Raw genomic sequence first — 16,214 nt, forward strand, 5'->3', positions numbered from 1 at the left:
TCTTTTCTAAATTAAACAACAATGCATAAAATTAAAAGAAATCCCATAAGGACAATTTCATGTTTAAACAAACCTTAAGAAGTTCAGCTGATAATGACTTTATTGTTGCTTCAAGTTTTCCTATATGAACTTGTTTCTTCTCTGTATTTTCTTCCAGTATCACCTTCAAAAATCAAAAAGTTTTCCCATTAGCAAGGTTTTGTGCTTCTTAAAAAAAAAAAGCACAATACTTAAATCTGATTTAGATCAAGCTTGTTAAAATTTGCGTTAGAAGGGAGAGGTTAACCCCCCTGTGCAATCACTGTAATTCAAGATGTGGTCCCTGTGAACGCTCCATTTCAGAGGGATGCGCCCATGCACCTCCGAATTGGAGATTTTAAGCTAGCAGTGTATGTTTGGCCCATGCATGCGCTCTACTAAGCCTAGTACTCCGCAACATGGCTAAATAGATCTGTGCAGGCAACCCACTCAATTTCTTCTCTATCGCAAAGATCCACAGCAGAGAAATCTGAAGCAGAGGGCAAGGACGTGGAGTAGTGAAGCACCCATAGGGGGACACATCTCAAAGAACTAGTTACTGAACAGGGTGTGTAACCTCTCCTCCTTTAAACAGTGTCCCTATGGGTGCTCCACTTCAGGTGACTACCGAGCAGTATCGTCTAAGAAGGGGAAGGGCTTTGGAGTCTAATCCAAAATCGAAGACAGTACAGTAGAGCCAAACACAGCATCAGAAGCTGAGTCATGAATTACTGCATAATGTTCAGAAAAGCTATGTATGGAGGTCCAAGTTGTGGCTTTACATATCTCAGCAACAGGAACTTTAAGGAGATTTTCTAAATGGCTTAGTCCTGTCCAAGTATAAGGCTAGTGCCCTCCTGACATCAAAATGTACATAATACCGCATCCTCCTTATTCAGGTGTGGATTAGGAAAGCAAACTGGAAGATGAATAGATTGGTAAATGTGCAAGTCAGATGATAGCTTTAGAATTTGGGATGTGGTTACAATGTGACCTCATCCTTGAAAAATACAGCAAAGTAGGGATATGCCATCAGAGTCTCTATCTCCTCAACTCTTTGAGCAGAAGTAATGATTACCTGGAAGGTTGTTTTCATAGATCAGTAGAGAACAGGTTGCCATTGGCTCAAGGACAGGTCTTGTAAAGCATGTAAGATTAAGCTGAGGTCCCAAACAGGGGCAGGATATTTGACTTGTGGACGTTTGACTTGCAGTCATCAGATGTGTGTACACTGAAAAGCCTGTAACAGCTGCCCAAGGTACCCTAATGGAACTTAAAAAAACAAACTTGTTTTCAGTTTAGGATGTAATTTAGTAGATCTGACAGCAAAAAGGATGCAAGTAAATGGTGTCTTAGGTCACACCAGAGACTAAATCTCATCTACTTTTGTAGTTAACTATTACAGATAGACTGCTCCCTACTATGTGATACTCTTCTCACTTCCTCAGAATAGATTGTTTCTAGCCCAGTGAACCAGTGATCAGCCATGCTTTTAGGTGAAGAACCCCAAGGCTGAGGTGAAAATCTGACTGACATCCTGAGAGAAGATGAGGGATGGTCCGGAGGCTTGACTGATTGACAGGCAGCCAACGAAACCATGTCTGTCTTGGCAACGTTGGAACCACCAGAATAACTCTGGCCTTGTCTTTCCTTATCTTGATCAACACCTTGGATATTGGAGGATTTGGATGAAACACATACAACAGACCCGACATCCAGCAAAGGAGAAAGGTATCTCCCAAGGAGTTGTGGCCCAGTCTCCCCCTCAAGTAGAACTGCAAGCACTTCCTGTTTCTGACCATGACAAACAGGTCTATCTATGGAATGCCCCAACATTGAAATATGCAGTGGAGTACAACAGGATCTCTCTCCCCCACTCATGATCCCAAGAGAAGCATCTGCTGAGGCTATCTGCAGTGACGTTTTGAATGCTGGGAAGGTAAGCTGTTGAGATGCTGATGTGACTTCACACACACCAATTCCAGAATCTCACTGCTTTCGCTCTCCCTTGATAGTCGATATAAAACATGCATGACATATTGTCTATCATGATCTTCACATATTTGCCCCACTCAACAGCATAGAATGGAGATAAGCATTTTTGATTGTCCTGAGCAGTTTCTATTAAGATGTGCTCCCCCAGTCCCAACAGGGATGCATCTGTTCTTATTATGACTGTTGAAGATAGTTGAGCAAAGATGACTTCGACACAAATGTTGTAAAAGTCTTTCTACCGGCCAAAGGACTTCTTCACAGCAGTGGGAACCAAGAATAGTTTGTTCAAACTGTGTTTACTCAGCAAATAAACAGTTCTGTGCCACCCAGGGAGGCAGCACATGTGCAAACTTGCATGGCTTATTACAAATGTACCAGCTGCCATATGCCCCAACAACTGCAGACTGTTTTTGACAGACGGCTGGGGATTGATTTGGACTATAGTAACTTAACTAGATAGGGGTGTAAACCTATGCGTTGAGAGGTAGGCGTTGGCTGCTACTGCCTAGAGATAAGCTACTATGAACTCCAATCTTTGCACCTGTATCAAGGTGGACTTCTGAACATCTAAGTGCAGTTTCAGGCCAAGAAACAGTGCTATGGCCTTTTGAATGGCCACCGTGGTAGGAGTGCCCCTTTAGCAGCCAATTGTTGAGATATAGGAATATTAGGATTCCCCTTCTGCAAAGGTAAGCCGCTATCACTGACAGAACCTTCAAACACACTCTGGAAGTCGAAGAGAAACCAAATGGAAGCACTCTGTATTGAAAATGGTTTTGACCTGTAGGAAGAGTGAAGCACTATATGGAAATATGCACCTGACTGGTTTATTTTGAATTTTTGTATTTCACAAACCTGTTGAGAAACCAGAAAGTACCTGGAATAGAACCTTTGTGTGTTGTACAAAACTGTTTCTGTAGCATCTAAGTTCAGAAGGAAGTCTATTTCCTGTATTAGAAGATGCTCGTGAAAGGGGTATCTGAAAAGGGATGGGGGAAGGGAAGTAAAGTGGATGGAGTATCCTTCTGATATGATCTCTAAAACCCTGTAGTGATACACTCTTAAGTTTGTCAGAAGTGAGTAAGGCAGTCAGGGCTGCCGAGAGCGGGTTCGGGCCCCAGTGAAAAAAAATGTTTGGCCCCCCCAGCACAGGTGGACCAGCTAAACTGGGCCGATGAAGCCAGGCCCCAGGCCCCCTTCCGGACCGCTGGGTACCTCATTGCCTGCTCTTGCCCTCCTGCTCCTCAAAAGTCTCTCCTTGTGATTCAGGGCTTCAAGAGAGGATGGGGGAGATTGTTTAGCCTTATCATGGTGATGACTGATGCTAGGGGTCCTAGAGAATTTGTGGCAATATGCCACCAATTGATCCCATTACAGCGATTGAGTGGGCCCATCCGGTATAGGTGGGGGCATCTACAAATGCTAATACCACTGGGATGGAGCTTGAGGGGGTGTCTCAAATATGTTCCATCTCCCTAGCAGTCTCCAGAAAAATACTCCTCTGATAGTGAGAAGGGGAAATGTGAACCAGAATTTGAGAAACCAATGAGAAATCCCCAATATCATCATCTTCAACATCACTTTGTAGGTGGCAGCACCAGTAGAAAAAGGTGGTGACTGTCAGTACTGGGTGAATATCTGGAGACTTAGCGGTCCTCAGTACGGAACAAAAGGGGAGTCAGGCATCTCTGTCACTGTGAGGTGTTGTGAAAATTTAACCTCCTGCAGTATCAACATGGTAGTCAGTACTGAGGCTGCAGCCTGAGCAGAGGTGATTATGGTAGAGGGAGTAAACAGTACTGTAGGCTTTATGCACTCCAATGAACGGCCACTAGACGACAGTCTGGTCTTCTGCAGTAATGAAATGGGAGGTACCAAGAACCTGGCTGATTCTTTGAGTACTAACTTAGAAGAGAGAGTCTTCTCCTTGTCATCTCAATCTCCTGATAGTACCAATGATGTGCTGGAACCCTTAGATTCTTCGGGTTTAGTGGTGGTAACAGTACCTGAGGAACCTGCAGTCTCGTGGGTACTGAGTCAGGAACCAGCAGGTGCAAAAGTAGTTGTCTCAATTGGTGACCAGTGCTTCTTTGAAGAAGATTCCCTATCTGGGGAACCCGAGCTCCTTTTCCTAGAGTCTTTTTGAGAGGATTCTTGAGTTTTCTCTCCTAGAAGCTCTAAGGCAGTGTTACGCCAAAGTGGTTGAAGAGCTCAACTTGCTTGGAGACCAGTGTATGGAGGGGGTCTCCTAGCCTGGTTCAGAAACTGGATGGACACAGCTCTCCATCACAAGGCAACGCAATTTAATCTTCAGGTTTTTTCTGGCTCTTGATTTTAATGCCAGGCAAAAATTACACTTCTGGGGGATGTGTGACTTCCCAAGGCAATGGATGTACTGGGAGTGCCCATCGCTCACCAGGATAGCCTCCCGGCGTGAAAGCCAATGTTTAAAACCTGAAGAGCTGGGCATACTCTTTCAGCAACCTAAAATTCCCTGCAGGGAAAAACCCCTGAAAGGACAACAGTAATTAATTATTATTATTTATTGACTAACTACTATCACTACAACTAGCTAGCTATGAAAAACTATGAAAAAAACCTAGTTGAAATAAGCTCAACTCAGACACTTCTAAGGCTCCATCTTAGCCCAAGGCTGCTGAGAAAAACAACTGAAGGCAGAGTAGAATGCATGTAAGGGACAAATGGGCACTGCTACCTAAAATCTCTGATAGAAGATGCATTGGGCACATGCACAGTTGAAGTGGAGCACCCCTAGAGACACTACTAGAAGAAACACCTCACTAATTTTCACATCACTAATCCAGTTTTTAAATAAACAGAAAAATCCAGTCTCATGTCAGCAAAGATCTAATAGTAAGAGATTAATATATTTTGTAGTATAAATAGTAAAGTATAATAAAAGTAGTGTACATTTACTGTTGGACTACAAAGTATTATAATTGTAACTGAACTACATTTGTTAAAATGAGTCAAATATATTTTTCAATGCTGTAATCTTAATTCTTTAAATCATGGTTGATCTATTTATAAAGTTCACAAAATCTGGTAATCCACAATTGCCCAGTTGTGAATAGCAATTAAGCATGGTTCTACAGTACTTTAGAAACAGTATATTTAGAAAGTAACAGAACCTTTTGTTGTTGCGTTGCATCTAATACTTCTTTTGTCCTAATAATTAGCTGGTCCTTATCTTTGATCTCTTGTTCCAAAACTGCAACTCGTGTTTGTAGCTGATTAATGTGTTTCTCTTTTTCATGGCATTCAGCATCCAGCGTAGTATTCTCCCGACGCAACGACAGTACTTCTTGCTTTGCTCTCTGGCACTCCTAGAACATTTGGAAAAAATATTAAAAAAACCAAACACACTGCAATAACTTAAGTTTGAATAAACATATCTAACTCTTAACCAAGGATATCAATAAGACAATAGAAATAGGTTGTAAAAATAAATACTTCAGAACCTGAAGTATGGATTCTCACAACCTGAACATTTGCTGTATTTTCACAGATTACACTGTATCTTGTGAGAGTGTATTGATTATGTTATCCCTATACAAATATTGATTTGAAAATACAAATGAACATTCCATACATCTTCTATCCCAGAGAGTTTTGCTTTAAGTTCTCTAATTGTGGAGTCTCCTTTGTATCTCCTTTCTGTTAGGTCCTTGTTGGCAATCTCTAGTTCTGACAGTCGATTCTGTAGCTGTTGGATACTTTTCTGATGCAAGCTTTCCAATTCCTTTTTCTGTTGTTCATGTTGTTGTTGGTACTGAGTCTGCACCTATAATGAAAAGAGAAGTTGGAAAACAAAGGAAGAAGTGCTTCAGTGAACCTAATCTTAAACTAAGAAACTACTAAATGTATACCAATATTTTTGGTTCGTTTTTCCTTCAGTTCTCATACCTGGAGAGCTTTTTCCTTCTCATTTGTCAATTCCTGAGTGTGCTTATTTGTTAGCATTGTTGTATGTGACGTCCATTCACTTCTCAACTTATCTAATTCCCGGCTCTTTTCTGACAAGCTCTGTGTTTGTTGAGACAGCATAAAGAATCTTGAAAAATGTATCATATTATACTGAACAATACTTTACACTATATTGTGATTTTCATCCAAGGAGCTCAAAGTGCTTTACAGAATGAACTGAATCCTCACACCACCAAGTGACATACATCTCAGCTTTACAGATGGGAAACAGAAGGTCATCAAACAATGACAAAGCTGGTAAAAGAATCATAATTTCCAATCTTATGCTGTAACCACAGTAAAAGAAAGAGTGAATACACTCAACAACCAGGCCACAGCACTGTAAAAACCAACTTTTCAGTATGAAAAATATACTTCTTGGTAGCATTTTTCTTTTAAATTTGCATGACAGAAGTATACAGTAGTTCCAATTCTATAAAAATTAAAAAAAAATGTGTTTTTAAAATGTCAGCTGTCTGACAAGCTCACAGAAGGGGAAAAAAACGAACATTAAGGCTCGATAATTTAAGAGTGACCAAAGTGCAGTCTGTGTAGCTTTACTGTATGACCCAGAGCTGTCATCCTCTAAAAAGGAGTGAAACCACATCAGGGCCCACCATCCATCTTAAATGAAATTTTAGAACATAAATACCAACAATTTTAATTCTATTTTTCTTTGCTTCATACATAACACAAAGTAAAGGGTTCCGAAATATCTCCATTGTGTGACACATTTCAATATAGAGACAGTCTTGTGAACTACTTATTCTCTTATATCTGACCACATAATATTTCTATGGCAACCACAGCAGGTGCTTACGGGGAAAAGTAAAGTGGTTTTAGTTGTGTTTAGTGTGATGTTTTGACCTTTCTTCAGAACAATTCATCACACTGGCTACTTTTGAACTTCACTTCACCTCCTTCTGCCCTGACAAAATTGGTTGTTTCTCAGCACCATGTAACCAACCAGACCTCTATTAGCCACCAGCAGTAAATGCTCCCTAGGCCACAAAATTCAAAATAAATGCACAGATATAAGATTAGATACAAAATAAGAACAGATTATAGACCACTTTGTAAAATATTAACTGGACCCTACTGAAATTCTGCAATTTGTAATATACCTTTACATGTGGTACGATATACAGAAAATTCAGAAGACTGAACACTTATTATACCAAAGGCAGGAAGGCCTAACATCAATTACCTGTTGTGTGTAGCTCAGCTGTCTGGTAAGGTCATCTTCAGTTTTTTTAAGCTTTTGTTCCAACAACGACTTTTCTTCCTACATATAATTGACATTTTAAATCAATACAATCTTATTTTCCAATTTAAAAACATTATTTAGCATCCATATTCCATTATTTCTACATGTGAAGTCCAAAAATACATGTCCATTACGCTAATAAATTCTTATCAAGACAGCCTAAATACTAAATTATATATATTTCATGAATCCTAAAGTCAAAACCTTTTTTCCATTGTAAAAAAATAATTCAGTACAAATGCAGACAAATCTGAATCAAGTTTGTTTTCCTTAAAATTTCCCCAAGAAATCAGGATTTTTGCACTTTAAACTATTGTTTGAAAAAGAGTTGCATTAACACCTAGATCAGAGGTCGGCAACCTTTGGCACACAGCTCGCTAGGGTAAGCACCTTGGCGGGCTGGACCAGTTTGTTTACCTGCCGCGTCTGCAGGTTTGGCCGATCGCGGCTCCCACTGGCTGCGGTTTGCAGTCCCAGGCCAATGGGGGCTGCAGGAAGCAGCACGGGTTGAGGGATGTGCTGATCACGGCCAGTGGGAGCCACGACTGGCCAAACCTGCGGACGTGGCAGGTAAACAAACTGGCCCAGCCCGCCAGGGTGCTTACCCTGACAAGCCACATGCCAAAGGTTGCCGACCCCTGACCTAGATGATGAGGGGTTCTCAAACTGGGGGTCGTGAGGTTATTATGGGAGTGTTGCAAGCTGCCAGCCCCCATGCATGCTGGGGCTCCAGCTGCCAGCCCAAGCCCTTCAGATCTGGGTGAGTAAAGAGCAGCAGCTGCTGGCCAGGTGCCCAGCTCTGAAGGCAGCACTGCCCCCAGCAACAGCACAGAAGTAGGGAAGGACAGGGTATGGCAGGATCTTCAAAGCCTGAAATATTTTCAAAGGGGGTCCCAGCAAAAGAATTTGAGAACCCTGAACAATGTTCCCTCTAATTTTTTATATCCATGTGCGGAATTAATTTGGTTATATGCACCACTACAGAGGTGATATGTGGTGGGGGCGAGGGGTTCGGAGTGTGGGAGGGGGGCCAGGGCAGAGGGTTGAGGTGCGGGGGGTTAAGGGTTCTGGCTGGTTGTGTGGGCTCTGGGGGAGGCTGGGAATGGGATTTGGGGTACAGCCTGTCCCAGGCTGCAGCAGGGAGAAAGGACTCCCCCACCAGCCCTCTCCCCACCCGCAGCAGCTCCAAGACCAGGGCTGGAGGAGAGGCACCTCTCCCTGCTGCATGCCTGCGTGGCCCTTGATAGCCTGCTGCAAAGCCGCACTGCTTAGAGGGAACTTAGACCCTAACCTAGAGGTTAAGGGGACAAATCTTTGTGACCCTTTTCTTTTAAAAACAGTTTGTTACAGAGGCAGTTTACATTTACATTACACTAAACTAAAAGGAGACAAAAATTACGTGTGAAGAAATTAGTGAGATGTGGACTGTAGGCTGAGGATTTTTCAAACTCAGATCATTGTTCATTTCCTAACATTATTTAAACCTGATATGCTACCAAGCACATCAATTTCACATTCCAATCTATAAATGGCAAACGAAACCACACTGAATTAAAGAAGGCTCTGTACTTACGCATGGGTATGCACGTGCAGATCCAACAGCAGGATCGAAATCCATAACTTTACAGTATTTTACTCTTGCATTTGTACAGCGGGTCAGCACAAAGCCAGGAAGCAACCAATACTGAGAGGCTCAATTAACTCAACAATTGCATTGCCACATTCATCACATATCTAAAGTGTCTAATTTCTGCCAATTCAGATGACCAGATTTTGTTTTAAATTAAGGCCATTATTAATTGCAGTTAACTCAAGAGATTAATGCAAAACAAATTAACTAGATTTAAAAAATAGTAGCGATTAACTGACATTTTAATCACCCTGTTAACAAAATACCAATTTAAATTTATTATAAATATTTGTGAATGTTTTTCTACATTTTCAAACATATTGATGTCAATTGCAACACAATACAAAGTGTACAGTGCTCACTTTATATTATTTTTATTACAAATATTTGCACTGTAAAAAAACAAAAGAAATAGTATTTTTCAATTCACCGCATACAAGTACAGTAGTAGTGCTATCTATCATGATTTTTTTTTCATAACTGCACTCAAAAACAAAACATTCTTATTCAGCCAAATAAGTTTGTTTACATTTACGGGAGATAAAGCTACCTGGCTTCTTATTTAGAATGTCACCTGAAAGTAAGTACAGGCATTCGTATGGCACTATTGTAGCTGGCATTGCAAGGTATTTATGTACCAGAGACGCTAAACATTCATATGCCCCTTCATGCTTTGACTTGTAGATTATATTTTTTATTACAAATATCTGCAAAGTGAGCACTGTATACTTTGTATTGTGTTGCAATTGAAACCAATATATTTGAATATGTAGAAAAAATCCCAAAATATTCATAATAAATTTAAATTGGTATTCTATTATTTAGTGTGATTAATAGTGACTTTTTTAATCTCAAATTGCGATTTTTCTTATAATTTGATAGCTATTTTAAACATACACATGCCTTTGATATTTTTATTCTTAGAGAGAGTGTATTGATTTAATTACAATATATATATCTATAACTATTTGCAAAGCCACAACATGAACTAAAATTAACCAAAACAAAAATTAAAATAAAACCCACAACATTAAGTGTTTGGAGGATCAGGACCTAATTACAGATATTACAAATCTATAATCTTACCTTAATACATTTCAAACAGATTGCTAAAAACTTCTTTATTTCTGCATCATTTCCTGGCAGAAATTTTAGTGAGAGATGTGTAAGATGTTTAAATGGATTTGTCTCCACTACATTTAAAAAAGCAGGTGTGTGATCTAAAACAGATGCTGAAGAAACTAATTGCAGCAAAAACCTTAAAAAAAAAACAACAAATGAAATAGAACCACATTTAGTACATAACATATCTTTGTAAACAAAGATATCTGTAAATTTCAGGGTTTTCCGCCCCCCCCCCCGCCTTTATAAAATAATCATCATTAAGGCACTTATCACACAACTGGATCTGTATAGTTCCAGAAGCCCCATCTGCTTGGATTCAGTTGCAGGATCAGGGCCTAAATCTTTACCAAATTAATGTTATGTTAATATAAAAGGGAATCCGATACTACAACAGTATCTTCACATAAATATTGTATAATGCTAGCACCAAAAAGATTCCTGTATGCATAATAAATAAATAAATACAGCCAGTGAATATGTAGTTTTGCTTTTTCTGAGATTTTATAAAAGTGAGTCACTCATCTTATATTTGAAATTGCAAATAAAAAGCCCTCTAAAGATGCATGCACTTTAAAAGAACTTTGTAAAAGTAAACACACTGGATAAGGGGTAACATTTTCAAAGGCACTGAAGTGAAAATTCTCATTTTCAAAAGTGACTTAGGCACTTGAAGCCTAAGTCCTATTGACTTTCCTTGGTCTTATATTGCTTCTTGGAGTGCTTGGCTTATTGTGTGTGTATTTTGTTTAAGAATTTTTTTAAAAAGTTAGTAATGTGGTACCAAAATATTATTTACCTTGGGGTATCTTTGTTTTGTTCCTGAATACACTGTTGAAGTAGATCTACAAATCTTTGTGGAAAAGCAGAGAAATCTACCAAAAGACCCTGCTGGCATTTTAAACTACATAAAGAAAGAGGGGAAATACAAGTTACATTCCTATCAAATATTTTTGTTTGCACTAAATAAATATTTTACTAATTCATTAGAAGTTTAACACCTATCATTTCAATTTTTAATCTAGAGTACAAAAGAAACACTGTCAAATAGCTAATCAATCACAAGAGGTGTGGTATTTTAATTTTGAATGTTTTGCAAATTAGCTTTCACTAAACAAAATTATGTGGGAACAAATATGTATCTTTCAAATTAAAATCTTCTTTGAGCACACTATATTGTATAGGATTAACAATTACTTGGATACACGTACTAAATAGGGGATTTAACAATGCAAACTCCTTGAGGCAGGAACTTCCTTTTAGTGTATATGTACATTAAGCCTAGCATAATGGAGCAGATATGATTGTGACCTCTCAAAACTACTGTAATACAAATAAGTTTGGGGTTTTATTTCTCCTTTTTAACTGCCACTACATATTGATCAGAGATTTTCATTGAGCTGTCCACACTGAGGTCTTTTTCCTGAGTGATTACTATTAAATTGAGACCCAACAATGTCATGATCCAAAATATATCTTTAATTGAATGGCCCAATTCTGTGAACCCTTGCTCCTAGAAATAATCCTTTTGAGAGTATTCCAACTAAAATCCTTGCGAAATGTTCACAAACACCCAGAAAAGGTTTTAGATGTACAAAAATAGGAGGCAGTGTAGTATAGTGGTTATGGCACTGGACTGAAACTTAAGAAACCAGGGTTCCATCTTTGCCCTGGATGACTTCGGACAAGTCACTTCACCTCTCTATGCCTCAGTTTTCCCATCTATACATGGAGGAGAATGCTTAGTGCTCTATCGAAGAAGATAGTGTCAATCTATGGCAGAAAAATGCAATAAGAGCCAAGTTCTATTTCACTGTCAAGCAGAACTTTTTTAAATTAAAAAATATCCATTTTTATTACCATTTCTTAATGTTTCATAAGAAGCACATTAACTTGACATCTTACCTTTGAAAATCTTCCTCAGATATAACCAGGTTATAAAGGAAAAAGGGGTCAGTATCATCAGTCAACTGCACAACTAAGTCCTAAAAATAAACATTTTTAAAGATTATTATTTTAAACATTATAAACTAGTTATATTAATATACTCAGGCAGTACCCAAAAATGTTTTAACTTTCTACAGCAAATAAGACTCCTATGACCATTAATAAGAGGGAAAAAGAACATCAGTTGTATTGCATTTTAGGACAATTTCTATTTTAAAATATTACAAAAAAGAGAAAAAACTACCTCCCACAAAGAGATTGTATTCTTAAAGCAAAGCCGTGTTAACTTTCAACAGCAAAGATTTCCAAAGCAAAGGTATTTATTGGATTATATTTGACTGCTCCAAGTACAAATGATAAAAATGGACTGCATTAAAAACAGAACAGAAACCAATGAATGGTAACTACAGAAAGGCCAACTAGCATGCTGCAGCTCTTAGAGGTATAGCACAGAACTCACAGGCCTGAGGGAGAGGGTTAGGGGTAAACCAGTGGTTCTCAACCTTTTTTCTTTTGCGGACCCCTAAAAATTTTCAAATGGTGGTGAGGACCTCTGAAAATTTTGAATGGAGGTGCGGATTCCTTTGGAAATCTATTGTCTGTGCATATAGAAGAATTCTGTTCAGTCAGTTTTCAGTCTAAGTCTTTCATGGACCTCTTAGACATAGTCTGCAGACCCCTAGGCGTCTGCGGACCACAGGCTGAGAATCACTGCTTTAAACCACCTTTGCATCCTCAATTTTGGGCTGCTTGCACCCCAGAATAAGTTACATAGCCCTGGGGGCCTGTCTCTAAAATATGGCAGCTTGTCCCACATTCCTACATGCAGCAGTACAACCCAGACTCTCCACTGCATGCTGCAGCTTTACACTTACATGAGGACCTGAAAGACAGCCCTCAGCAGCCTGTGACTGCTGTCTTCCTCAGTTCCTGCACTGTGGGAATTCTCCCCCACTTGGGACCAGGGCTTTTAAAGTCCCTTTATGCTGGGTAAAAAGGCCACAGCCATGTAAAGGGCTGGAAAAAGGGTGAGAGTCTCACCCCGAGATTGTTTTTTTAGCATGTCCAAGATGTTATTTCTAAACATTATGAGGCCTTTGTCTTGCAATAGGTAGAATGATGCTGTGATGATGGGCTACATATGTTCAAAATATCTAGCACAGCTATCTATAAAATTACAGTACAATGTATTGCATTCACCATATCATGAAGAAGTGCTTCTTTTAATTAAATAGGAAAGGGAATTGTGTGACATTCAGACAACATCTTTAAAATCAACAGTTTAGAATTCTAAATTAAGAATTAAGAGTCAAACATAATGAAGATGGGTCAGTGCTGGGAAAAAAAAAAAAAACCTCTGTTGCTAGCCATGGGCTCTCTAAACTGTTGTGGTTATCAAACCTCAAATGCATCATATGTTACAAAAAAGTGTAAAACTGAGATAAAGGGCTAATAAGGCAAAGAAAAAAACCTAACCAAACACGTGACAACAAACCTGAATACTAATAAAACACAAGATTTTTTAAGACCCTAACCTGCTAAATGACAAATGTAGTAAAACTTCATGTTGCTTTCTCTTTACATATCAGTAAGAAGATATTTAAAATACTTAAGGAAGAGCAAAGAAAACACCACACACCTTTTTATGAACAGGATTAGATGTTGATTGTAGCTCAATCCTTACTCGAACATTTATCCTCCTATGTAAAAAATATGCAACTGTAAAGTACTATCATCAAATCAAGAACTCGTTCCTCAAACAATTATTTAAATAAAGGTAATGTAGTTTAAAAGGAAAATTTAGATCAAATGTCAAGAAACCATTCCTAACAATGAGGAGTAAAAGACTGTAGAATACCATCCCAAGTGAAATATTGGAAGCACTTTAACTTTAATTATTATAGTTGGAGCTGGTAGCAACATCTATAATTAAGGTTACCCAATACTTCACATTATAACACCCTGGTTTTAGTTGTTTATAACTTTACCTGACTTTAACGATTCAGGCTGAAATTTCCCATGCCAGACACTTGCCTAAAGACTGATTTTATTTATTTTATAGTTTTAACAAAAATGTAGAAGCCATTTTCAAGTAAGTGATTGGGGGAAAGTATATTGTTTTGCTCATATTAAAAAAATTCTTACACCAATCGCATTGAGAAGTTTTAGTGTGCCCATGCTTTGGAGCAAGGGCTTGAAATTTGACAGGGATGTACCTTTTGCCATACCTATGAAAAACTACCCCAAATTGATCAAGTTATAAGCCTCTGAAAAATTTCAATTTGTACATGCTCAACAGAGACTCATTAGAGTCTCCAAAATTGCTATACACGATGAGCTGGACTTTCTTTGCAATTTCTGTGGGTCCCAGTGGTGACAAGCACAAGAACAGAGAGGAGGAAGATTCAGGTGTTCCCAGTGCTCCCTATACTGGTGCCCAGGCAGCATGGAGAAGGAAGCTGCCTCATTCAGATGCAGAGGGGACTAGAGCTGGACCACGGCGGGACAGTGGAAGTAATAGTCTGGGACAAAAAGCTGGTAGGGTTGCCAACTTTCTAATCACACAAAACTGAACACCTTTGCCCTGCCCCTGCCCCACCATCACTCACTCCATCCCCCTTCCCTCTGTCACTTGCTCTCTCCCACCCTCACACATTTTCCCCAGTCTGGGGCAGGGGGTTGGGGTGCAGGAGGGGGTGAGTGGTCTGGCTGGGGTGAAGGCTCTGGGGGTAAGGCCAGGGATGAGTGGTTTGGGGTGCAGGAGGGGGCTCTGGCCAAGGGGTTTGGGATGTGGGAGGAGGCTCAGGATTGGGGTTCAGGAGGGGGTGTGATCTCCAGCTGGGGGTGTGGTGTGGGCTCAGGGCAGTGGTTTGGGTGCGGGAGGGTGGTGTGAGGGCTCTGGGAAGGAGTCTGGGTGTGGAAGGGGGCAAGGAGCGTGGGCTCCAGCTGGGTACCACTTACCCTAGGCGGCTCCTGGAATTGGCCAGCATGTCTGGCTCCTAGGCAGAGGCGCAGCCAGGCAACTATGCACACTCCCCCCGCCCCAAGGTGCCGCTCCCGGAGCTCCCATTGGCCATGGTTCACAGCCAATAGGAGCTACGGAGCCAGCACTCAGGGCAAGGGCAGTGCATGGAGCCCCCCATGGCTGCCCCTGCGCCAAGGAGCTGGACATGCCTGTGTGGTTTCTGGAAGCAGCCAAGTCAGGACAGACTGGGAGCCTGCCTTAGCCCCACTGAGCAGCCAACTGGACTTTTAACGTCCCGGTCAGCGATGCTGATCAGAGCTGCCAGGGTCCCTTTTCAACCAAAAGTTTCAGTCAGAAATCAGACACCTGACAACCATAGGAGCTGGGAATACGTGAGGAGAGGGGAACCTGAGATTAGAGGAGGTCCTTGGGGGAATGTGAGTTTGGGACAAGGAGCCTGGTGGGAGACTGGCATGAGGACTCCAGGCAGGGAGACTGGGAGCCAAAATAGGGGAAAGACTGGGACTGGCTAGAAGTTGGAGAAGGAGAGAAAGCCAAGGAGCTACAGTAGCAAGGATGGGGCAGGAAGACAAGCCAAGGACATAGGCAGAAGGGTCTATGACCACTAGAGTATACTCTTCTCTAGAACCTGGATGAAACTCAAGATGCCTGAGTCTCAGCATTCTTCTGCTGTTAGCAAATATCTATGAAACCCACTGGCAAAGTGTCTCTCATTAACCCTCTCATGACAACCTACTACTTTTGTAAGTTACTACTGTTAGCTCAAGTGAAACAAGACTGTAATGTGAATTTATAGTTTCTAACCCTGCTCATGAACCATATGGGTGTCAATGTGATTCCACATTGTGAAAAATTTCTGCTTTCAGGTTGTTGTTTTTAACTTAGGAAATTATACACAAAAATATAGGTTCTCTAGACTGGGCCTAAGTTTCTGAAATTGAGTATATTTCAAATTGACAGTGTTTCCTTAAGGTTGAAGCTTTAACCTGACTTTCCCAAACACCATCAGCCAAACATATTATTTGGCAACTCACTTGCTACATCCTAAGTTCTAGCTAATGGATTTGGTTCCCAACTGGTGCATTCAGAGACATCTGGTTGGGGAGGCCTCAGAATTGAGGATTTTAGGATGGAAAAGCTCTGGGGAGAATAAATTCCCTCATCACCTCCCCAGATACCAGTGTGCATGGAAACAGAGAAAAACAGTTAATACTATGTTACCACAACACTTCTGTTAGGAGCTTTAAGTAGTTGTTCTGGTT

General features: G+C 40.3%; 1 protein-coding gene across 1 annotated transcript in view; it reads right to left on the bottom strand.

Annotated features, from left to right (window-relative positions):
• The window catches only part of SASS6 (SAS-6 centriolar assembly protein), a 31,105-nt gene that overhangs the window by 13,694 nt on the left and 1,197 nt on the right, over positions 1-16,214 (bottom strand). Inside the window, exons 2-10 of the mRNA XM_045027366.1 lie at positions 13,606-13,666; positions 11,925-12,004; positions 10,819-10,923; positions 9,984-10,155; positions 7,208-7,285; positions 5,941-6,060; positions 5,627-5,818; positions 5,166-5,360; positions 74-163 (exon numbers count right to left, since the gene is read on the bottom strand). Of these exons, the coding sequence (XP_044883301.1) occupies positions 74-163; positions 5,166-5,360; positions 5,627-5,818; positions 5,941-6,060; positions 7,208-7,285; positions 9,984-10,155; positions 10,819-10,923; positions 11,925-12,004; positions 13,606-13,666 (1,093 nt within the window). The remainder of the gene's footprint in view (positions 1-73; positions 164-5,165; positions 5,361-5,626; positions 5,819-5,940; positions 6,061-7,207; positions 7,286-9,983; positions 10,156-10,818; positions 10,924-11,924; positions 12,005-13,605; positions 13,667-16,214) is intronic.

The sequence above is a fragment of the Mauremys mutica genome, chromosome 8, assembly GCF_020497125.1.
Source record: "Mauremys mutica isolate MM-2020 ecotype Southern chromosome 8, ASM2049712v1, whole genome shotgun sequence".
NCBI classification, from domain to species: domain Eukaryota; kingdom Metazoa; phylum Chordata; order Testudines; family Geoemydidae; genus Mauremys; species Mauremys mutica.